Source organism: Labeo rohita, chromosome 8, assembly GCF_022985175.1.
Source record: "Labeo rohita strain BAU-BD-2019 chromosome 8, IGBB_LRoh.1.0, whole genome shotgun sequence".
Classification (NCBI taxonomy): Eukaryota; Metazoa; Chordata; class Actinopteri; order Cypriniformes; family Cyprinidae; genus Labeo; species Labeo rohita.
In genome coordinates this window covers 21,956,272-21,982,937 of record NC_066876.1, presented here as the reverse complement: position 1 = coordinate 21,982,937, position 26,666 = coordinate 21,956,272, and the positions used below count along the sequence as shown (strand labels likewise).

The 26,666-nt window shown below is 36.0% G+C and overlaps 1 protein-coding gene across 3 annotated transcripts in view; it reads right to left on the bottom strand.

Moving 5' to 3' along the window:
- LOC127169804 (nephrocystin-4) overlaps positions 1-26,666 on the bottom strand; it is a 229,647-nt gene that overhangs the window by 85,731 nt on the left and 117,250 nt on the right. For all 3 annotated transcript variants that reach the window (XM_051117429.1, XM_051117427.1, XM_051117428.1), the window contains 2 exons: positions 4,389-4,559; positions 443-572 (listed from right to left, as the gene is read on the bottom strand). In XM_051117429.1, the coding sequence (XP_050973386.1) occupies positions 443-572; positions 4,389-4,559 (301 nt within the window). The remainder of the gene's footprint in view (positions 1-442; positions 573-4,388; positions 4,560-26,666) is intronic.

Sequence of the window (26,666 nt, the reverse complement as noted above, 5' to 3'; positions counted from 1 at the left end):
AACGAAGGTGAAGTACTTTGTATTTTGCATTAAATCAGATGAATGATTCTGTTAAGCAAAGTTTATCTCCCAGGTGCTTTGTCACTACACACAATGAACAGATCCCTAGTCAGGACTTTGATGGTTGCAGCGTCAAATAGCACCTCTCAATAAAGAATCCTACTGAAGATACTTCTGAGTTTCCCATACAATAGTCAGTAAAAAGATTAAGCATATTCTTGTAAAAGACTTTAAAACGGCTGTATTTCAGTGACTAATGCAAGACAATTCACTGGAAATGTAGCAGCACTGAAGACAGACCTTCTACTGGGAGTGGTGTTTAATTTCTGTCGACTCTTTGATTATCTCTCTGGGTGGAGCATTGCAACCTTGTAAATCTGCACAAGGCGCAAATGAAAGGTCTCACATCCGAGGAGAAAAACAACAATAAACCCTGACTCACCTTGGGATGCTGAAAGTAACTTCTTAGGTGGCGACGTTTCCCTGTGGCTCACTTTTAATGCCGTGCTGCACGAAGCTCCTTCCGCGCTAGATGAAAACTTGAACTTGATGACACATTTCCCCGAATTTGTCTGTGAGAAAATTGCAAAACTTTCTTTCAAGGGACTGTATTCATGAATGTTTACCGGATGTTGAGTACTTTGTGTTATTTGCCTCAACTGCTCAACCTCGTTTTGTCTACTTTTAACATTTCAATTTCTTTTTCATCCCTAATTAAAGCCAAAGTGTGTCATTTTTCGCTATTTAAATACTTCTATACCAACTAAAAATAAGCCATCTGAAGATTGATTTTCCCAAAAAGTTTAACATTGCTTCCAACTCACCCTATCATAGCAAAACTGCCTCAACCAATGAAGTAAGTTTGGAAGTGGGACTATATGTTTGTCTGACCAATAGCAGATGAGTGGAAACCACACACTTCACCTTTAAATACCATAGACAAAACCCTCAGCTCATCGTAATTGGTCGTCATACTTTCACACAAACCCAAACAAGCAGGTGTTGTGAACTCTAGAGTGTGAAATCCTCACAAATTCAATCTAAAGTTATTCATCAGCACTGATGAAGCATTTAGTGCAACGACGGCCTGGGAAAGTTGCCATGGTGAAAGAGCCACAGGAACCGTAGCCCACAATTTCCCAATCATGTTAATCGACTTTAATATGACATCAGTACAATAGAGGAGACGGATAACAGGCTAGTGAAAGTAATGATGGTTCTAACGGTTGGTCTCAATGAGGACAATTTGGACACTTTGTTGAGATGTTCCTGTTAAACTGGCTCTCGACTAGGAAATGTTTAAGAATGAGGGGAGACTTTGTACAAAGAGGATGCCTGGGTTACTGTCAGCTAATAAAGAACATCATGTAATAATGTTGTTCCGGACTGATTAGATCAATGGCGCGAGTGCGGAAATGAGCCGCACGTTAAAATCCAGTTGTCGGGGTCTAGTGGGTCTCAGCTGTCTGCAAATTTTTTTTGACATAATACGCCATTTTAAGATTAGTATAATTACTGTGTAATGTACAATAATAACTGGGAATTTTAAAACGCCCAGGTAAGATTGGGAATAAATTACCTCCTGTGAATGAATCAAAAGGATGTGTAAACATTACAATGCACATGTTCAGACGTTTCATTCAGCATGCATTTACGATCATATTGTGTTGCATATGCTGGTCTTCTTTTAGCATCATTTGAAATGGATAATCAGTTCTGGATTAATGCTTTATTTGGAATCTAAAACAACTTTTCAACAAGGTTTTCTTTTTTTATTACAGCTAAATATATTGGTTTTTCCTCTATTGTTCACAGAGTAAAAGAGCCGAATGCATCAAGAAAAGCCAACCAAATTGCACCTTTCAGCGCAATCACACAGCATTTTCTGCTTGGCACGTTTCGTCACACTTTTACTGTGTTTGGCTTCTCTTTCAGCTCATAACCGAATAAAATAAACAATCTGCGTGATGCTGAAGCATTACAGCAAGAGGAAGTTTGGCATGCAGATGCAAATGACTTCAACAGATCTGCAATAAATTACTTAAACAAACATATGTTAAATAATTGGTGCAAACTTATGTCCCACAGCCAAAAAAACACATTTAAAAGCATTTAAGAATTCAAATCTTAGATGTTTACTAAGATCTTTTTTTTATCTATTGAAACCCACAATAATATTTAAAATATCAGTAAGCTTAATATATATACCGTATATAATCGTCATTTAGTGGGTACTTGAAATTGGGAGGTGGCTTTCCCGAACCCTAACCCCTAAATTTCAACTTTTGAAAATTATATTGATTTACTTTTTTTTTTTTTTTTTTTTTTTTTTTTTTTTTCCATTGTTGATTTTAAAAATGTCTTTTTGGTCTTTTAGAAAAGCAAAGTTCAAAAAAACAACAACAAAATAAAACACTTATTTTATATTTTCTTTGTAAATTATATCCCACATTTTCAAGTTACTACAGAAACACTGTATGTTTTAGTCTTTTGGCTGAGACTGAGTTTCACACCCCTACATTTATGATCAGGAAATATATATACACGTGTCACTCTCTACATGGCCCCATCATTTTGAGGAAAATGTGTTCAAAAGTATGAAAAATTTGTGTGTAACTTTAAACACTGTTTTTCTATAATTAAACACGCTGTTTTGGGAGTTACTGCATAACATTTAGTTTTTATATGTGCACAACTGCTGCGAACTGTGCTAGCTAACCATGTGCTGATTAGCATCTTTGAGCTAAGTTCAAAAGTTTTGAAAAATGTCACTACCGAAAAACATTTGGTGAAGTTTCGGTACTGACATCTTTGTTTTTTGGGTGTCATCCCATAAAACTGTCACTACCGTAACAGTCACGACCGAAACATGTCATCATTGTTTCGGTAGTGACAAAAGAAAACACATAATCCTTTATTTGGGGGAAATAAACTAAATTTTAGTACAGTTATGCAAACCTTTTGTATTTTAGTATGTTTTAGTAGTGTTTTAGTGTGTGGGTTATAATTCATTACTGTCACTACCGAAAAGGTGGGGTCACGACCAAAACATGGGATGTTTTGTCAAAAATAACGTATACAGAACTATCAACTAAGAAGTTATGAAAGTGTTTGGTTCATTGTATATTCAAACTAACGAACCCTGAAATCTGTTTGATCAAGTTTTTCCCTTATACAAAGAATAATTGGATTTAAAATACAACAAATCTCATAAACCACACTTGAAATATTGTTATAATTGTAATTACTGATTTACCTCTGTAAGTAGAAATATATATATATATATAGGTCAATATAACCTTCTTACGAAATAATATATTACTGTGTTTCGGTAGTAAAAAAAATTAGGGAGGGGACAAATATTCCAATACTTTCTGAAAATATAATATGAGAATTAACTGCACAATTATTAGAAATGTGCACCTTGAGTATTATATTTTAATATTTTTTATATTATAACTTACATACAAAATTGGTGGAAAAAGACAAAGAAGCTTCCAACTAATTTTGTAGAATGGCCAATATACACTACTGTTCAAAAGCTTGGGGTCAAAAAAAAAAAAAAAAAAAAAAAAGGAAATTAATAATTCATTCAGCAATGATGAACTGATTTGATCATTTACCTTTTAAAATATATTAAAATATATGAAAGTTATTTTTGCTTTCTTTGCGGACAAAAAGTATTCTCGTAGCTGAACCAGTGAGGTCACTTGGACTATTTTAATGATGTCCTAACTACCTTTCTGGGCCTTGAAAATGGTAGTTGCATTGTTGTCAATTCAGGGTCAGAAAAATCTCAGATTTCATCAAAAATATCATAATTTGTGTTCCAAAGATGAACGAAGGTCTTACAGGTTCGAAACAACATAATGGTGAGTAATTAATGACAGAATTTTCATTTATGGGTGAACTATCCTTTTAAAATAGAGTAGTTATTTAAAATTGTAAGATTATTTGTGATAAAGAAATAAATTACTACCAACCGACCCCAAACTATATATACTACAATAAATGTTTATTCTACAACAAAAATGCAAAATAAACAAATAAAAATATGATTTGTGGGGGAAAATAAAGTCTTAAATTGACGACCTCTTGTAAGACTTGTATGAGTTTCCACACATGTGGTCCTTATGAGTGATATAACCCACCTGCTCTTATTTTGTCTTCCTTCTTAATCAGTGCCATTTATGCCACAATAGAGTCAGATTTCTTTTAGCACTATGCTCTTAATGTATAATTACATAATTAGTCTGCCACCATTAATTTAATTGCAACCTTCTGATTAGAGGCATTGCATAAGGACTCTAAAACAGCCTGCATGGGAGTGGCACATTGTGTGATATTATTATTATTCCAGTGTGTGTTTGCATGTGTTCAATCATTACCTGCTGTGTGCTTGCAGAGTAGACCATGACACCCCAAGGGTTGGGGAGAGCACCGCCCTGCAAGTTGAGGCACACATTCTCTCCGGGACCCTCAGGAGCCGAAAACAGACTCCAAGCACACCAACGCACACACTGCATAAACGCTGCTCTGGGCACAGCTGTGGATGTCATCTAGCGAAATAGAGAGAGAGAAAGAAACTCTCAGTTCAGCCCCAAAAAGTATCAACTGATGTGTATATATTATATGTACGTGCAGTTGGAACACAATCTGCAAAATGTTAATTATTTTACCAAAATAAGAGGAATCATATAAAATGCAAGTTATTTTTTATTTAGTACTGACCTGGATAAGATATTTCACATAGAATACATTTACATATAGTCCACAAGAGAAAATAATAGTTGAATTTATAAAAATGACTGTTCAAAAGTTCACATACGCTTGATTCTTAATATTGTGCTGTTACCTGAATGATCCACAGCTTTGTTTTTTTGTTTAGTAATAGTTGTTCACCCTGGTGAAAAAACAGCATATGCTGGTAGGTATGTTTTGATGCTGGTTTAAGCTGGTCCTTTGCTGGTTTATGCTGGTCCTTGACCAGCAACATGACCAGCATAAACCAGCTAAGGACCAGCTTAAACCAGCATCCCATCATCAAAACATACCTACCAGCATATGCTGTTTTTTTCACCAGGGCACGAGTCCCTTGTTTGTCCTGAACAGTTAAACTGCCTGCTGTTCATCAGGAAAATCCTTCAGGTCCCACAGATTATTTGGTTTTTCAGCTTTTCTGTGTATTTGAACCCTTTTCAATAATAACTGTATGATTTTGAGATTCATCTTTTCACACTGAGGACAATTGAGGGACTCATATGCAACTATTACAGAAGCTTCAAATGGTCACTGATGCTTCAGAGGAAAACACAATGCATTAAGAGCCAGGGGGTGAAAACTTTTGAATTTGAAGATTAGGCTAAATTGACCTTATTTTGTCTTCTGGGAAACATGCAAGTAGCTTTTGTAGCTTCTAAAGGGCAGTACTAAATGAAAAATAAGAAACATGTAAATGTCCTAATTTTGTTCAAAAGTTTTCACCCCCAGCCCCTAATGCATAATTTTGTCCTTCTGGAGCATCAGTGAGCGTTTGAACCTTTTATAATAGTTGCATTTGAGTCTCTCAGTTGTCCTCAGTGTCAATTGGACAGTGATTTCTTATTTGGAAACTGTGCCGCCAGAAACACTTTTCGAAATGTAACATCAGTAGCTATAATCACACGGATAAGAAATGCGCCAACCTTTTATCTCACAACATGTACACATGTACACACATATACACAAACTAACCAGATAGAGCGAAATAAAATAAAGATGACTGATCAAATAAGAACGAGAGAGAAAAAAGACGGAGAACCGAGCCTCCTCTCGGCTTAGCTACGATCCCGTGGGATCAGGCATTAAAGCCAATCAATAAATGAGCTGGTCAGGCTCAGCTCACCGTAATTAATCATGATAGAAAAAGAGCGGGGGAGAGAAGGAATTATTCAGCCCCCCTTTCTCCCACTCCCACCTCCCTCTGAGGTTTGATGTATCTGGCCAGTGATATATAGGCTGTATGGTAAATACTCTCCAGTTCAGCAAAGAACGTTAATACAAGAGCTTTATCTCTCTCACAGAGATATATTTTACACTTCACAGGATGTGAGAGAGAGACATTGAGTGAGAAAGCGAGAGAGAGAGATTTACAATCACCTTTAGCGATAGAGACAACAGTACCTCAGTCTCTCAAACCCACTATGGCACTATCAGCCTTGAGCACAAATGTCACAAATAAACTCAATTATGATCTTTCAAAAGAAACCTTGTTCTTAGAGAAACCACTGTCATTTCCTTTTCCAACAGACAAGTGCACATCATCACAGTCCAGACAAAACTAAAATACAACATTAAATATTAATTTGAATACTACATTACTAATGTGTTTTATTGTTTAAACATAACAATAGCAACATTTGAAATATATCATAACCCAAAAATACCAATTCCGTCAATAATTACTCACTGGTTTAACTGTAATTTTATGAAGCTATAAGAATATGTTTTGTGTGTATCCGTCGTGGTACTCTCCTGAACGTGTGTCGAAGAGTGACATGGAAGAGAATAAATTATTGAATCATTATTTTTGTTTTCTTTGCACATTACAGTATTCTTATATCTTTATAAAATTAAGGTTGAACCAGTGTTGTCACATGGACTATTTTAACGATGTCCTTACTACTTTTCTGGGCCTTGAACGTGTCAGTTGCGTTGATGTCTATGCAGGATCAGAAAGCTCTTGGATTTCATAAAAAATATCTTAATTTGTGGTCTTGTAGTTTTGGAATGACATGAGGGTGAGTAATTAATGACAGAATTTAAAAGAATTAAGACTGTGCTATTTCTAGGTTATCTGTGGTATTTATCATGTAAACTACGTTGAATAAACTGTCAGATGTTTTTGCTTCCACTGAAGCTCAAGATGCTTTTTGGCTCATTCTCAAATCATGCTGAAGAACATGATCATCAACTACCTTGTGGAGCTTGTGCAGCTCAAGTGCTGTCATTAAAGCAAAATGAACTCATATGCACTCTTCCATTACTGACACCTGGAGAGGTACATAGCACATGCTGGGATATTAACTGCTAACCATATTTCTAAATAAAGCAGCGGCTTGGAGAAACGCTCTCTTTGTAATAGCGTTCTATTCATAAAGGTGCAGACTCGGCATATAGCCAATTTCCCACTAAGGAGACGATTCGTACAAATCCTTGCATAATCCTTAGAACAGTTCAGATATTTAACCTGAAGTTCCCCAGCTTTTGTTCAACCTAACATGGTCTGAAGATGGAAATAATCGCTGCTACATAATTTACCCTGAATCCTTCTTGTCAGCTCCCAAGCTCCCCTCTCACTGGAGTCAACACAATTTCATTCTGGATCGTTTCCCGCTCTGAAAGAGCTTTTGAGGAGATTGATGCTGAATCTCTCTCTGGAGATGACTCTGATTAGAATTATGTCTTTTATATAACACATTAATTGGTATCTTTCCTGCCTATTGACTGAAAAACAAGAAGTGGCATGGATATACAGCCACAACATCAAGGCTCAGAGAAGCCACAATTAATTAATAGATGTGATGAAATGGAAGTGAAATGGAACTTGAGTTTTTTTTTTTTTTTTAAATGTAGACTACTACTAGTTTTTTTGTATGGAAGCACACCACTGAATAATAATAGAAAGAAGGTTATTGCAACTTTTTACCTCACAATTCTGACCTTTTTCTCACAAATGCTAGTATATATCTCGCAATTCTGACTTTTTCTCAGAATCGTAAGATGTACTTGCAGTTTCGAGCTATGAGGTCAGAATTGCGAGATATTAACTCACAATTCTGACTTTTTTCTCAAAATTGTGTGACAAACTCGCAATTCTGACTTTTTCCTCACAAATGCTAATTTATCTCACAATTCTGACTTTTTGCTTGTAAATATGAGTTTATATCTGGAAATTTTAATTTTTTTCTCAGAATTCTGAGATACAAACTCACAATTTTGAGCTATAAAGCCAGAATTACGTGATATAAACTCACAATTCTGACTTTTTTCTCACAAATTCTAGTATATATCTCGCAATTCTTACTTTTTCTCAGAATTGTAAGATGTAAACTTGTAATTTCGAGCTATAAAATCAGAATTGCGAGATATTAACTCACAAAACTGACTTTTTTCTCAAAATGACAAACTCGCAATTCTGACTTTTTCCTCACAAATTTTAGTACATGTTTCGAAATTCTAACTTTTTCTCAGAATTGTAAGATGTAAACTTGTAATTTCGAGCTATAAAATCAGAATTGCGAGATATTAACTCACAAAACTGACTTTTTTCTCAAAATTGCGTGACAAACTCGCAATTCTGACTTTTTCCTCACAAATTTTAGTACATGTTTCGAAATTCTAACTTTTTCTCAGAATTGTAAGATGTAAACTTGTAATTTCGAGCTATAAAATCAGAATTGCGAGATTGCGAGATATTAACTCACAATTCTGATATTTTTCTCAAAATTGCGTGACAAACTCGCAATTCTGACTTTTTCCTCACAAATGCTAGTTTATCTCGCAATTCTGGCTTTTTGCTTGCAAATATGAGTTTATATCTTGCAATTGTGACTTCTTTCTCAGAACTGTAAGATATAAACTCGCAGTTTTGAGTTTTGAGGGAAAAAAAGAACTGGTATGTTCTCACAATTGTGAGTTTATAACTCACAATTCTGATTAAAAAATAATAACGTGTTATAAAGTCAGAATTGCGAGATTTATACTTGCAATTCTGAGAAAAAAGTCTCAGTTGCAAGATATACAAATGCACTTATGTATTTAAAGAAAAATGTATATATATATATATATATATATATATATATATAAGATTTATATTTATTTATAATATAAATGATATCTAAATGTAAATATATACATACTAGGGATGTAATGATATTAAAATTAGGGATGGCGAAAACTAAAAAATTTCTTGACCGACCACCGAGCCTCATTAGCCGGTTGAAACCGGTTAACCGATTAGTTTAAAATATGGTACGCTATTTGAAATAACAGCCATTTCGAGCCGCGCCTGCAATTTCGCAACTCTGTCGCATCTCTCTGCCGCTCTGCCTCCCGCACACACACACACACACTGCCACTCACGTCACTTTTTTAAAATCCCCTACAGCGCGAAACATGAGTCCCGCAAACGCGGCGCCGAAGAGCTTGTTGTATGTAATCGTAGGACAAATGGCTCCTTAGTTTCAAATGGTTTGGGTACAAGGTGATCGCTTTGAAAATAAAGGCGTTTGTCTAGGTTAGAAGCTCATCTGAAACATTGCCACGGCTCATTTAAGAAAATGACAGCTCCGAAGAGACGCCGCTCTAACCTCGAGTGTTTTAGCCTGTTGCCTTTACTTTTCGCAAACCTTGTGAGCGCGCGAACCCAAACGCTGTGACCTCGCGCCAAATGTTTTTATTGGTTTATTAAGTACAAACAGGCGAGTTATGAAAAATTGAGTGTGAGGGATAATTTGTTCACTTAACACAAAAAGATGAGGAATGAGATGGCTAACTGTAGTAGCGTATAGTCCACTGTCTATAATAGCCTAATTTAGATATCACTTTTTTTTTTAACCGACTACCGACAACTTTGACCGGTTAACGTTGATACGGTCAACCACCGGTCAAACGGTCATCGGTTAACATCCCTAATTAAAATCTCACAATACAATAATATCACAATATGGAGTCCATGATACAATATTTATTGCGATATATACTTATATAAACTTATATTGTTCACAGTAAAATCTACAATATTCATTTAGAAAACATTTAGAAACTAGTTTCATACTGCCTTTAAAACTACAGTGGAAAGCAGTGTAGAGTTTGGTAATTCAGAGCAAAAAAATAATAAATATAAAAAATATAAAAATATGAATGTGGCCTGAATCTTTACGAATGGTAGATTAAAATAGCAGTTAAAACATCACTCTAAAGCACCGTAAAGCAAAATGTCAAGTGGTTTTCAAACTATCTGCTTATAACTTATGTTTGACACCCACAAGATGGAAAATCAAGAATTAATTACAGTAAATCAAACCAATATCAGATATAAACTGAGCTGTGGACTGTGGACTGTGGAAAAGCATGGTGATGAAATTCCCATAGCTCCAGTTGTAAAATGAATCGGAGGTATTGCGTATGATTTCACCACTGCTCAGAACAAACCCTATGGACATAAGCCGTCATAAGCAACTCTTTAAAATGGCAGAAAACTCAAATGTGCCCAGACAGTAACCAAGCAATGACATGGCACCCAAGTCAGCAATGATCATAAAACACACACCATAACGTCCTTTACCCTCGGCTTACACACAATAAATCAAAGCAGGGTGGAATCACTGCCAGCTCTAGGAACACATTGATAACTGCTGGTTTTGGTAACAAGCTGAGCTATTAAAGTGGCTAGTGGTGTGGAGGAGGTTGGAGCGAGGCTTCGGGCAGGGGTGCAAGGCTGCCGTGAGCTGCAGCCCAGTGTGAAGAACTGTCAGCGGGTGTGCGCTATGCTACATTGCGGCTGCCAGCAGGACTGATGGGAAGGGGATGAGCAGGCGGAATAGTAATGAAGTATCCATCCTTAAGTCCAGTCATGTAGCAAACTTCACTCAGAACTGTACTGCAAACACAGAATCTGCTTTAAAGCAGCTGAATAAAACATCCCCAGCAGAATCTACTGTGGAATTGTTCTGAAGTTCTAAACCTAATCAATTCTGCACAAAAAGCTGGGAATTGCAGAACACTGTATATAAGAATACAAGCAAAAGCAGTACTATTGTGAAATATTTTTAGTATTTAAAATAACTGCTTTCTATTTGAATATATTTTAAAATGTAATTTATTCCTGTTATTACTCCGGTCTTTGCTGTCACACGATCCTTCAGAAATCATTCTAATATGCTGATTTGCTGTTCAATAAACATTTTTATTATTATTATTATTATCATCAATATTTAAAAGATTTGAGTGCGTTTTTTAAGTATTCTTTGATGAATAGAAAGATCCAAACATCAGCAAATAATCTGAAATAAAAAGCTTTTGTAACATTATACAGTAGACAATAATTCACAAACTTGGAGTCAGTTTATATGTATATATATATATATATATATATATACATACATATTCTGAAGGATCATGTGACTGGAGTAATGCTTCTAAAAATTCAGCTTTAAAATCACAGGAATAAATGACATTTTCAAATATTTTAAAATATAAAATAGTAAACATGCGTAAAAAAAAATACTTACTGTTTATGCTGTACTTTGGATTAAATAAATGCAGGATTAAAAAAATGGTAGTTTACATGATTAGTGTTTGAAAATATTTACATGTATGTACATGTATATATTTACATCCATATAATTTATAATAATTTATTATATTTAATTTATTAGTCAGTTTATACACGTACATATTCACATAAATATATATAAATATAAATATATAAATATAAAATATAAATATAAATATATATATATATATATATATTCTGATTAATCATGATTAGTCATTTGACAGCACTAAAAATAAAACAAAACTGGAAAAAAAGAAAAATGTAAATGTTAATAAAAATTAATAAATATATAAAACTGAAATTAAATATATAAATCATACATATATAAATTCTATATTATATAATTGAATTTAAATATGAATCTACTTACAAAAAGAAAACAATAATGGGAACATATGAACATACAGACATATTAATAATTTAATCAAATAACCACATAATAATTTATGAAAGACCCCGATGGAACATAGAACAGACAACCTTTGTAGTGATACAAGTTCTGCATGCTACCACACTGCACCTCTTCATATGGCTTATGTTTCATGTCTGATTATCTTTGCAAGACACATATGAAGCCCTTGCCATGTCATTTTAAACAATGTAGCAGAGAGCATCTGAAAGACAGAGCAAGGCATCAAAGAGAAATCGAATCAAAGCAGCCGCAGATGAGATTCACTGTAGCACATAACTAACAGGAATTCCACATCAAAGTCTCGACACTGCGGCTCTGTCTGAAGAACATAAATGTTCAACTGAATTTAAAGAGCAAACAAGCAAAACTTTGCCACGCGAGAATACAATTACAAGAAACAGGAAATTGCCAGAGGCAGAAATTAAGCTCTTGGTATTTATAAGCAGAAGGAAGAATCAGAACGTCGTCAAAAGAGACCAAAATCAAGACCAAATGCATCACTAGAAACTGATTAAATGTCTGAGTCTTCAGACAAAAAATGTGTAACTGCACAAACCAATCAAGGTGAAAGATCAAACGTCTTTTACAGATGGCTGCCGGCGATTCCGCAGCCATCAGACAGCTGAATATCCATAATTCATAAAACAGGACATCAGAGAAGCAAAGGAAGATTCTCGAAATCCAAAACTAATAATCCGTTTGAGAACCACAGAGCCTGGAGTGCTGAGAAGACACCAGAACGATTATGTCAAGGCATATTGAATTACAAAAAGCAAAACAACTATACACACAATTAGGTCTGACAGATCATTCAGTCCTCCTTATTTTTTCACCAACTTTATCTTCCGAAGTAACACGGCTTTCGAAAGTCGAAACGAAGATACAGTGAAGCTGCTTCCTTTTCCACCTCAACGGCAGAGACGGCATTCTGATGAATGAAATTGTGTTCTCAGACATTTGGCTGGCGTATTCCTTAGGGACGGCTCAGCCATGTGGCGGGTGGCAGGGACAAGGCGATGCATTGTTGGCTCTCGCCGCCGTCATGGCGAGAGGCTGATGCCAGGCCTTTCCTGCACATGCTGTGTCGAGTCTTTAGCTCAGCACACTCTCGGATCACTAACGCAGAGCCGTCTCGCGTCTTTGTTTAAAAACTCTCCGAAGGAGCAGAGATGAATGTGTCATATGGTCTTACCAGGGGGCCTAGTCAGAAACTTTGTTTTAAATAATGAAAAGGGAAGAACTGAACACCAAAGACAATGGCAAAACTTGATGATAATAAGGATTAAAAGGAGCCACCGTTACAGCTGTTATCTGCCGGTCGATTGGTTTTTGATTACACTGCAGCTAAACCGAGCTGTCCACGTTTCAAGTAGCGACAGAATTTTCATTAAAAACATTAAGTGTGTGCAGAAATGTCATTCAGTGACTCTTTGGGACGCTTCGGTTCTGTACACGTCTGCTAACAACTGCCAGGGGTAAATATGTCTCTCTTTACGTTTGCTTCATCAAAAAATAGCAGAAATCAAATAGGCTTCTGCTATATTCATGCTTCGTTTACTGCTGCAAGACATCAAAACGAATATTAATTTCAGGAGTGACTCCTGTATTCATTACACACGAATAGGTAATTTACGAAAGCCACTCCTGAATTTAAATGTAGCTGTAACTTCCTAAACTTTGGAAGGAGGGTGTCGTTTAAAAAGTAGTTTTCAGACTTGATTTGATTGCTTTATTCAAATCAGAGTTTGCTATTACTCTACCATTCAAAAGTTTGGGTTCAGTAAGAAATTAATACTTTTATTTATCAAGAATGCATAAAATTGATCAAATGTGTCATTAAAGTGCTCAGTTTTTAAAATTTTCATATAGCTGTTCACATTTTTGTTTTAAATGTGGCCAATTTCAGATTTCCAGTGTGAACAGATCATGTTTCTGAACTGACCTGTATGCGCAAAAGAACAATACCAACAGGGTTGCCAGGTTTCACAACAAAACTCACACAATTGCTTCTCAAAACTAGTCCAAAACTAGTCCAATCACATTCCGTGCTGTAAATATTGTGTTAGTGGTTGTTGCTTCAACCCAAAGAGAAACACAACCCACGGCAAGAGTGAATAAGTAGTCCAATTCTACAGGAAAACTGTGGACTTGGCAACACTTGCGCAGCACAATCTCAGACTGAAGTAAACACAGAGGACATAAAGTGAGTGATTATGCATTTATTTGTAGTGTGATCTGACGCAGAAGCCAGCGAAATTATGCACAGGCAATTTGAAAAATAAAGACAAGAATGTGACAAAAGTAAGCAGAGTTTTAAAACTTTTTTATGAGCCCTCATGTTTTACTTGTATATGGAGTTGTCACTAACACTTATGAGTTCTGACACATCACTCTACTTCCACTACTACTTTTTGCAACTGTCTTGATAACTTTGGGTATGTCAAATCTTTGAAATGACTCCCAAAGAGTGCAGAATCATGATCAATGTTAATTTAGAGTGACGCTGAGTTGCATGAATTTCGATATGACTGTTCAGACTCACATTGCAAAAATCTGACCCGTTTTGGATTTAATTGAAAAGATCAGTTTCCATGTGGTTTGTGCTGTTCACACTGTAACAAGAAACAGATCTGAACAGATCTGAGATTTGGGCCACATTTGTCTGCAATGTGAATGTAGTCTCAGATCTGTTTTTCTCATTGTGAACAGCACAAACCACATGGAATCTGATCTTTCAATTCTGATTTGTGCCACTTTCATATGTGGTACTAAATCCAATTCATGTCAGATGTTTAGCAATGCAACCGCAGTGTGAACGCTCATATCATAATGCATGCATAAATTCGCTGGCTTCTGCGTCAGATCACACTACAAATAAATGCATAATCACTCACTTTATTTCCTCTGTGTTTACTTCAGTCTGAGATTGTGCTGCGCAAGTGTTGCCAAGTGCACAGTATTCCTGCGGAATTGGACTACTTTTTCACTGTTGCCGTGGGTTGTTTTTTAACTCTTTGGGTTGAAGCAACACTATCCACTAACACAGTATTTACAGCATGGAATGTGATTGGACTAGTTTTGGACTAGTTTTGAGAAGCAATTGTACAGATTTTGTTAAACCTGGCAACTGTGTTGGTATTGTTCTTTTGCGCATACAGGTCAGTTCAGAAACATGATCTGTTCACACTGGAAATCTGAAATTGGCCACATTTAAAACAAAAAAGTGAACAGCTATATAAAAAATTTAAAAAACTGAGCACTTTAATGCCACATTTGATCAGTTTTATGCATCCTTGATAAATGAAAGTATAACTTTCTTACTGAACCCAAACTTTTGAGAGTGACTTTTACGTCACTCTAGATCAACATTCATCACAATTCTGTGCTCATGGGAGTCTTTACATACCCAAAGTTATCAAGACAGTTGCAATAGTCAGTGGAAGTGGAGTGATGTGTCAGAGCTTATAAGTATTACAAAGAGAACTCTATATACAAGCAAATCATAATCACATCATGAAAGTTTCAAAATTCTACTCTCCGCTGTCATATTCTTGTTGTTTATATTTTGTTGTGAAAACCTGGCAACCCTGGCGCATACAGGTCAGTTCAAAAACATAATCTGTTCAGACTGGAAATCTGATATTGGCCACATTTAAAACAAAAATGTGAACAGCTATAAAAAAAAAAAAAAAAAGATTTTGAGAAAATCAAAAGTGAGCACTAAAGCTCGCAGTTTGAACGTAGCCAAACATATGTGTTACTAAATCCAAAACAGGTCAGATGTTTCGCAATTTGAGTCTGAACAGTCGTATCGGAATTCACGCAACTTTACGTCACTCTAAATTAACACTGATCATGATTCTGTGCTCATGGGAGCCACTTCAAAGATTTTACATACCCAAAGTTAAGACAGTTGCAAAAAATAGTCAGTGGAAGCACTGTGATGTGTCAGAAATTATAAGTATTACTGTGGCAACTCTATATACAAGCAAAATATGAGGGCTCGTATCATAAAAGTTCCAAAACTCTGCTCTTTTCTGTCACATCCTTGTCTTTATCTTTCAAATTGCCTGTGCATAATTTTTGCCAGGTTTTCTGCTTCTAAAGTGCTTCTAAAAACGATCACAATCACCTTTGGGGGGGGGCAAAATCGTGTTAGTGGGGTTGCTTCGACCCACAGAAGTTAAAAATCAACCCGCAGCAACACATTTGCCTGCAGTGTGAACGTAGCCTAAGGATCACAGTGTAAACATAGCCAAAGACATTTATAATGTTGCAAAAAAAAGGATCACTAATGGATCCAAAAAAAAATGTTTCCTCAAAAATATTAAGCAGCACAAATGTTTTCAACACTGATATAAAAAGAATAGTTTCTTACATGCACAATATGTAAGCATTCACCGCTAGAGGGTGCATACTCAAAACAAACAAAAAACTAAAGTTGTAGTTTGATGATGCCATGACTGTGTGTGGAATCATGGGAGTTATAGTCTTCATCCCCACAGCCGATGCAATCCGTTGGGGACTTGGACATAAATCATGTCCATGGATGAGCTAATGTATTAAAGACTTATTAAGGTCACTGTAGTATGAAGCAGGGTGGGGCAAAATGAGGACGCTGTAGCGATTGCTAATGAAGGATGAGCGCAATACATGGCTCGAAAGCAGCGGAGCTTTTATTATGCCACAGTTGACCACTTCCGCTTCTTCCAGTCATGCGTATGTGAGGTAAAACAGAGCTGTTTTATCATACTGGATACATTTGAGTGTGTTGAAAGTTCTGCTATAATGCTACTCTGTGCATTCGTTACCTGTCTAATAAAATACATAATACATAGTGTCATTGGGGTTTCCGTGTTTCTGTGTAAAATAAAAAACTTGAAAATTGAATAGGGCTGTCAAACGGTACCGGGTTCAGTACTTTCGGTTCTGAAATTTTAAAAACGCTCCCATTGTGCTTATTTGTGAGCGCTCTGTGAGGAGCGTGAAGCGCTTATAATTGTAGCCAATCACAGTCATGTCTGTTGAGCGCGTGAACACTATGGCCAATCAGCGATGTTTAAAAGTCGGCTCAACAGCACTCAGATGTGAGGGGGAAATGGACGTTTTTAAAATTTCAGAATCGAAAGTACCGAACCCGGTACCGTTTGACAGCCCAAAAATTGAGGGTGTATGACATCATTGACAGGCACCGCAAGGACTAGCTAAAATTGCTTATTTCTCTGGATTTAAACATTTGTATAATAATGTAAGTATACAAGTCAACAAAATATATAACACTATTCTAGTGGTTTTTAGATATTTTGATAATAAAATCTTACATATTGTGCCTTTAAACACCAAATCAAATAGAGGACTGTATGACACTGAAGACGGCAAATGGCTGCTGGAAATTCAGTATTGCCAACACAGGAATAAACCACATTTTTAAATAAATCCATTATTTTAAACTATAAAAATATATATTTTTTCTGATCAAATAAATGCAGCCTTGGTTATAAATAAAAGAGAGAGAGAGAGAGAGAGAGAGAGATACTTACCAACCCCAAATTTTTGAACAATGCTGTTTGTCTCATCAACACTAATTAACTTATGGAAATTAGGACGTATTGTTTTCATACATTCGTTCAGTACCAAATGCATATGAAAAAGAAGCTGACACTTCTGATTTCAGAAAATTTTTTCACGCCAAACAAGCAAACTGGACTGAGACATCAAACAAACCAAACGCATGAAGACTACAGTAAACAAGGATACTGTGATATCAATATATGAAAAACAGCTGAATTTAGTCCCTATCCATCCCTGTTGTTTTGGAATACCACCCACTGTGAGATTATCCTCAGTCTGAATGGCACAAATGAAGAGTGAAGTCTCAAACTCTGCAGTTGAAAGACCTTAAATTAGGTGCAGTCTAGAGAGAGGAAGTAAAGGGAAAGAGAGAGAGAGGAAGGGGATGTAAAGAATGAGAAGGAAGATAATAGACAAAACCAATGTGATTGAGAGAAACTCAAGTGGAAAAACTAGGTGAGAGGTACTTAGTAAGAAGACAACCAGAGAAGACTTAGAAGTTCTTAGCTCTGGTTCTCAACTGGTGGGTTTGGAATCTTAAAATACTTTGTTCTGAAAAACAATTCTAGCTTTTGTTTACCTTCATAAAATTTGGGTGCAGTGTTGGCAATTTAAGTTCATTTGATACACTCCCTAAGGCAAAACCACTTGAGAACTACTGCTTCAGCTTACCTCGAATTACCTTGCACCTTAGAGCACTTCCCATGAGCGCCCTGTTCATGCTCCCACACACTTATGTATGTGATGGAATCAATGCCGGCAGATGCACAGGAGACATCTGGAAAGTAAGGCTCAATGTGACAGGGTGAACTCCCAGTAGTCTGGCCAGGAGATTTATGAACTTCTCAGTAGGAGAAATTGACATTCATACTAATTAGTCGACCATTGTTTTTCCTGTTCTCGCTTTCCCATGCAAACCCCCGGAGCGAAGGCATCAGACCCTGCCGTAGACTGACCTCTCTGTACTGCTAAATATAGCCGCACAATGGCGAAGACATGGGCTCGCTTACTGTGTGATGTTTGATTAACATTTAATTAACATTTGTGTGACATTTCCCACAGAATGGGAAAAAACACAAATAAAAGAAAAATGTATAAATAAGCATTACCGCTCCGCAATCGTCTTTTTATCGCATGACTGAGAGAGTGCAGCCAGACAGCCTGTAGGAAATCAGGCCTTAATGAGGGACTGAATGAACAGACAGAGAGAAAGAGAGACTCAAAAAAACAAAGCGCATGACTTGATCCCAATTAAAACAACATCACCGACTCTTTAAAAATGCAGAAATGCTGTTTGTTTGTGTATTGCCACAGATGTGAAGGAGTATGTGTAATCTAATCTCATAATTTATATGCCATGTGAGCAGTTGGCTGCAATTTACTCAATGCAAAATGTAGGGGTAACAGTGCTTCAGCAAGCTTTGAGACTTTGAGTTTCATGCAGGTCACACTGACTAACAGCAGAGGTATCTTCCTCGACAAAACATTGAGGCTGAAATTTAATCAGCAAGGTTCAGCTGCAAAAATAAATCATGATACTTACTAAAGCATGTAGCAGTGCTGTTGTAAAAGAGCTGAATGTTAGTGGTAAATCAATTGTAGAGGCTCCATCGATTTCTGCTCCAATAGCTTTGGTGCTCTTAGAGTGCTGGTTAAGCTCTTAATCTAGAATTGTGTGATATGGAACATTAACTTACCCACAGCAAGGGTTCACAGTTTGAACGGTTAGCTGGCCTGGATAGGCCCTGCCGGTAGATTCCGTAACTACATGTTTATGGCCAAATGTAGCCGCTGAGATTTTCTTAATTTATTATTTAAATAATAAATCAGAATAAAAATTGATTTAAAATGACTATAATTAAGTAAAAAAAATATTTACTGTGAAAACAAATGTACTCCTCTTTTTTTCCTCATACTGTATACAGTATTTATACAGGACATGAACTCAGGGCTGCCCAAAGTGAGCGTTGCCTACTAGGTTATCTAAGGAAGCCTGTTTCCGCCACCGAATAAAAAAATTAAAAAGGTAATTGTGACTTTTTATTTCAGACTTGTGAAATATAAACTCACAACTGCGAATTATAAAGTCAGAATAGTGATATAAACTTGCAATTGCAAGATATAAAGTCAGAGCTGTGAGATATAACTCGCAAATCTGACTTTTTTCTCCGAATTGTGAGATATGAATTTGCAACTGTGAATTATAAAGTCAGAATTGTGATATAAACTCGTAATTCTGAGAAACTAAGTCAGAATTGCGTGATATAAACTCGCATTTGCTAGTAATAAAGTCAGATTTGCGAATTGCATGATACAAACTCGCAATTTTGACTTTTTTTCTCAGAATTGTGAGATATAAACTCGCAGCTTTGAATTATAGTGAGAATTGTGACATATAAACTTGCAAATCTGACATTTTCACAGAATTGCGTGACAAAAATGTACAAATTCAGATTTTTTTTTTCTCAGAATTGAGATATAAACTCGCAACTGTGAATTATAAAGTCAGAATTGTGATATAAACTCACAAATCTGACTTTTTCACAGAATTGCGTGACAAAAATTGGCAAATTCTGACTTTCTTTTCTCAGAATTGTTAGATATGAACTCACAACTGAGAATTGTGATATAAACTTGTAATTCTGAGAAACTAAGTCAGATTTGTGAGTTTAATGCATTAGCACTGTGCGATAGATACTCGCAATTCTGACTTTTTTCCTCAGAATTGTGATATAAACTCGCAATTGCAAGTTATAAAGTCAAATTCTGACTTTTTTTCTCAGAATTGTGAGAACTCAACCGCGAATTACAGTCAGAATTGCGTGATATAAACTCGCAATTGAGTAATAAAGTCAGATTTCCAAGTTTATACCGTATCTCTAAATCTGACTTTTTTCTTAGAATTGCATGATACAAACTCGCAACTGCGAGTTATAAAGTCAGAACTGTGATACAAAATCGCAATTCTGTGAAAGGAAAATTGAGCTTTTTGAAAACGCTCTTCAAAGTTTATACACTTGAAATGTCGTTTTCGTAGTATGGACTGTGAAAACGAAGGGTGTTGAAAATGATGATGCATGTTTAGTCATATGACGCATATTGTACTATTGTACGCATGTTTTCAGGCATTTCATTGTGGATGAGAAACTTTTGGAAAACCCTTAAAAATGCTAATGTGGACATTTTAAAATGAAAACTCAAATTTTTCAAATGTATTCGAATGTAGATGTAGCCATAAACTCGCAATTGCAAAAAAAAAAAAAATTGTGAGATAAAAAGTTGCAATAACCTTTTTTATTCAGTGACAGAAATGGAGTACCATAGTTTCAATCGGCTCTAACGACCAAAAACATTCTTAGATTTGTAGTAAAAATTGTAAAAGTGCCTGAAAAATTCACTTTGTGAAAAATTCAATTTGTGAACAAAATAATAGATTTGCCTCAGAGATGTCAGATTTCAAACTGCCTACTTCCGCAAGGTTCCACGCCAGTCTAGCTACTTCCACTGAGATGAATGGGAACGCTAGCGGACGGCTTTTTCTAGGTATCATACACCTCCTTGACCTGCAGCATGTTACTGGTCACCATCTTATTTTCCTCTGCAGCATGACAAATCACACTTCATTTACACTAGAGCGCTGTTTGAAAATGTGTTCCATATGTATCAGTATGAATCCTCATATGCTGTCAAAGAGCTGTTCTTTTGAAAACTGTTGTGTCCGCCCCTGCATGTTGCAACCCACATGGTCGCTGCGGTCTATTTGATTTTGAAGTGCTTTGTTGAGTTACGTGTTCTTTTTCCATGCTAAATCAAAACATTTTTTACTCAGTCTGAATGTCCTCCTCCACGGCGCTCCACTGTTAATAAAATGGTGAGAAATGGCTGTCAAATGCGAAATGGATCATTATCCCTGCAAAACTCTCCGGGTGAGCTCATGGCCTGATTCCAGTTGGTCTTCATGCCTTATGGTAAGAATTCCATCGAAGGCTAATCTGACTAAACACTTCACACTTCCCCCATTGTTCTTTTAGAGAGTCTTTTACAAATGCCAGAGAGGTTAAAGGCATAGTTCAGCCATTAATACATACTAGTGCTGGGCGATATGCTGGTAGGAATTTTCAAAAATCTGGCATACTGTTACAAGTGGCTAAGCAATGTAGACATCATTGTGAATTGAGCGGGATCCCCACACCTCTGATTAATTGTTGGTGAACTTTTAGGACTATTAATAACACACTACTAATTCTTCAACTGGGCAAATAAACCAACTGTAAAAGCCAGAGATGCTGAAGATGAACACAAAGAGGAGCAAACAGTGTAACATGCAAACTCACTTCAGACTTACCATGGCGCAAAATATTGGAAGAAAATCCTAAATACTGAATTGTGGTGGGGGTTTATATGAATGTATCTCTGAGGGGAACTGACTGTCTTCAGAAAAGTTTTGATGGCATTTTCTTTTAATCTTACCTCCATATAATGCATATTAATGTAGCATTTACAAGCAGAACAGCTTTGTTTACAGCAGTAACCAAGGAAACACTGTGTTGTTGCTGTTCCATAAGCGCCACCTGCTGTCAGACAGTGAATTTGCATTTTCTTTCAGCCCATATGCTGTATTTGTTTCATGCAAATCTGTTTTTTTGGAGCATAATTTCACAAAGTTATCATCAGACCATTCTGTTTTTGCATCAAATTTACATTAAAAACTGCTCATGCTACATGGACAGTAGCATTTTTGTATGGATCGTGATTAAAATGCAGTGGTTCTGTTTCATGCATTCTGATTTATATAAAGGCACAGTCAGGGAAAAAATAAAAATCACATGATAAACCTGAAACCATCAGAATCCTAAAAAATGCGATATAGATTTTTGGTCAAACCGCTTAACACTAATGCATTCATACTGTTGTTTTTCATGGAAAACAAAAAGAGAGGTTCTTCACAAGCTCCTGTCACGACATCAGACAAATACGTCAAGCTATAAACACTAAATAGTCCCACCAGGTTTTGATGATTTTTTGCTGTCAAAATGCAGGGCTCCAGACTGCAACCAAATGGTTGCATTTTGCGACTATTTTTTCTGCTGGTGTAACTGAATTTTGTAAGTGGTCACACCGGTAAATGAAACGCATAACAAGCATAACAAAAGCACGCTGTTCATTTGAGCTGCGCAGCATGGACCACTGATCAACTCGGACCGTAACATAAACCTTTTGAGAGAAAAATCAAGCACTTTTCAGTGACTTTCAAGCATTTCACACAACAGCATTTTAAAGCTTTAAAATGATCCAATTAGAATGTTATTTTTAATGGGATGACCAAAATAAACTTTGTGGTAAACAAACACTTGTGTAAAATAAAAAAAAGATATCAAATCACAATTATAACCAGTAGATTGCAGCAGAGGAGCACTTACTGGCTTATTAGTCATTCATTTATACTATTTGCTTTATATTTTGTTATTATTTAAATTATAAAATCACTATTTAAATGAGATTTAGTCAGAGTTTTGCACTTTTTTTGTGTATGAAGTAAAAAAGCTTGAAAAACACAAACTTTTCTTCAATTTGCAACTAAATCACACATAATTACTGAAGTTGTTGGTCAGTACTATCTTCTTTAACTGCACTTATTAATGCAAAACAACAGTAATTTTATGATTAAATTATCTATATCAATTAATACTCCCACACCCCCCCAGCACTAGAGGTCTGCATGGGCTTTAAACTGAAGCCCGAACCCGGTCCGTACCCGACATTGTCTGACCCGACCCGAGCAGCACTGTTAAATTTACAGCCCGAACCCGACCCGAACCCGAAATTGGTTTTCACAACATATAACTAAACTTTTTAAATATGCTGTATTTCGCGATTGCATGCAACGGCCAGCAAACAAATACATAAAACGGTTTCATTAAGGCTCATGGCCGGTTCAACATACAAGGCAAAAAAAAAGCACTTACCAGTTAGAAAATTTTACGAACAACAGGTGCAATGGTCACATACATTTTTAATGGTTGTACCGACAAGATCATAATTCTTCCACTGTGCAGTTTTCTTTCTAAACTGTTATACGTTTTTCTGCGCTCAACTTGCTAATAAGCGTATGCCATGTTGTGACAGAGACCGCTAGATCAGGGCAGACACAAGAGTCTCTCTCTCTCTACAAACAATGAAGCTGAGTTTAGTTACAATGATTTTACTCACTTGTTGCTGAGAAAAATAATGTAGCCAGTCAGTATCGATGCTATTTTATTAATAAACGTTTTTCTGCGCCACAGTGTTTCTGTGTTTGCCCTGCGCATTCTCCGCTCTCTATGTGCAAGTAATGTGTGTGCGTCAATGAAAGTGTAGCCTGCTACATATAGTTTTACCCGAAGCTATTCGCTAAATATTAACCCGAACCGACCCAAAATCCGAGAGAATTTCGGGACCCGTCGGGCTCGGGTTGGTTAGCAGACCTCTACCCAGCACTACCAAATCTGCTCCTGGCGCCACCATCTGTAGATCTTGGTGGTGCTGGTGCCACTGCTCTCAAATGCCAGTCTGGAGCCCTGAAATGACTGATTTTGTCCAGAACATTTTCCTTTTCTTTTTTAAATCAATCAATCAATCAATAAATGTTTATTTTCTTATCAAATTGACACTGAAATTTTACACAAGATATATTTTGAAATTTTATTTTTGCCACTAAAAAAAAAAAAAAAATTATTACATGATGTTTTGATTAATCTAATTAATTGCAAAATAAATTTGACTGTGAAAACACCCATAAAAGATTATTTAAAGCTGTTTTGTGTTAAATAGAAAAGTATCAAGAAGACATTACAAATTGTAGCTTTAGAAAGAAATTTTTTTTAATGATTCAACATAGAATTTATCACACACAAACACTTAGGCTGCAACGGCCTAACGAAAACTATGGAATATGAAATAATTTGAGAAACATCTCAGTATTTTTTGTTCATACGGCAAAGGTCACTGGTAACCAAAACAGCTTTGTTAGCAACAGTTATCAAAACACCTTCTAAAGAAAGGTTTAAAACGGCATGTACAACGACAAAAACAGCTGCTGCCGGTGTGATATTGCGTGATATGTGATATATATTTAAATATGAGACAAAACACATACAGGGGCATCAATATCTTGAATTTTAGGGGATAACTGCATGAGTTGTTGCCCTGAATCACATAGTATTTGTCAACAGTCAACTATATGTATTATATACTACATATATTAGGTAGGTACAAGTATAGTATTCAGGTACAAAATACTACAAAAATTAAATAATGAAGTGTTAAATAAAACACAGCACAGTCTTCTTTGTATGAATTAAACATACCCCGACCCTTAATAAAGCTAATAAAAGAATTTCAGTCAATAGCAGAGTGTGATTTTCTCTTTTTCTTCTGTGGTTCATTTAACATTAAGGACGCAGACAGCAGCAGGTATATTAGGCTATTGACATTTTATAAACTAATGTAAAGATCTAATATACTAAAACACATTCCATTTCTCCTAACTAGTTATGATTCATTTAAGACATAATCAAATGTGTATACGACTTGCATGCTTAGGGTGTGTGTCAGTCAGCTCGAGTGGTGCGTTAAGTTTTCATGTTGTTTTAATGCCTCTTTTTAAAATCCTGTGCTTTAATTCCTCTTTCATTCATGCATTTTTATTACAGTAACGTGTCAATAACTTCAAGTAGAACTGTGCTTTTTATGATTACTTTTTTTTTACATTAAATGGTGAATTATGCAGGATTGCAAAATAGCAATATTCTGTTCTATCAAATTGCAAAGAACCGAATGGACTGACTGGAAGAGTGCAATAAAATTAGTTCTAATGACTAGTGTGCTATATCCATCTTTTGAAGCCTACAATAGCTCTGTGTTAGAAACGTGTTTAATGTTTAAATTATAATTCATTACTAATCTCCCTGTCCGCTGCAGGTCACCAGATAGGATGGGGCATCATTACTCGCTCAGGATTGCTGGAGAAACCGCCAGTGTGTCCGCGAGCGTGTCAGGACCCGTTTCCATTGCATTCGTTACTACAAATCACAATTATGTGACCGACTCCGCTCACCCTTCCTCCAGGCCTCAGAGGAGAAGCCCCTTTTCACGCCAGCATCAGTGTCGTCGCACGAAAGCTGCTGTAACACAAATTATCTGCTGGCCGCTGGACAGGAACGGGGAAAGTCTCAGTCTCTGGCTCATTCTCCATTATCCATGAGTCACAGCCAGCGGCGGACCGGCAACAAAACCCCACATCGCCCAGAAGCTGGCCTGTCCCTCAACATCACGCAATACTTTATTACATTAGAGCAGCTTAACTGACAGAGGCTCATCCAGAAACGTTAAAAACAGCATTTCAGGCCGAACACGGGTCTTGTTCGAGCTGCCTCGTTGCAAAATTGGTGTTGACAGAGCAGCATTAGGAGCTATCTGTGCTGGGGATCAGCTGTCAGTCTTGTACAGCTGCAACTCAAGCGGAGAACGACAGACAGAGCAAAAGAAAAAGAAAGCGCAGAATAGAAGAATTTATGGTAATGACTGAGACAAAAGCAGCACTGAGGCTGTCACAATCACTACATTATTGCCTGACCACGATTATTAGAGATAACGGAGATCAACGTGCACGTTAAATTGCTATCAATCACATTTCGCCAATCGCAGTTCAACGGATCACAAATCTCACAGTTCGGATGAAATTAAAAACGTTTTTCGAATCAGCAAGAAAATAACATTTCACTGTAACTTTGCTTTCCATTTATTACTTACGGCTAAGTACTTTTTCGATACAACAGCAAAAACTACAAGCCTAACTAAAAATGATCAAACATGACAAAACAGCAGCCAGTAAAAAACAAGAAGAAATACGCAAATTACAAACACAGACAAATACACATAAAGTAAGGTATTCAGGTACATAAATGTAATAATTAAGTCTAACATAACACCGCAAATTAATTTTTGTCAAAGCAGTGTTTTGTTGTTTGATTAGCATTAATATAAATATAGCATTAATATAAATATAAAGCGCAAATAAATACATAAAACCCTTTATGTTAAGTTGTTATTGTTAAATACCAAAATAATGTATTTATTCAGTCCTTATTATATAAATAAATGAATACGTAAATTAAACCCATTTATGCTGTTATGTTATTGTCAAATACCAAATCCATCAATTAATTCATCAATTTATTTATTCCTTATTATATAAATAAATAAACACATTTTATACTAAATTGTTATTGTCAACTACCAAATGTATTTATTTGTTAATTTAATCCTTATTATATACCAAAATAACCAAAATACATAAAAAACCTTTATGCTAAGTTGTTAGCC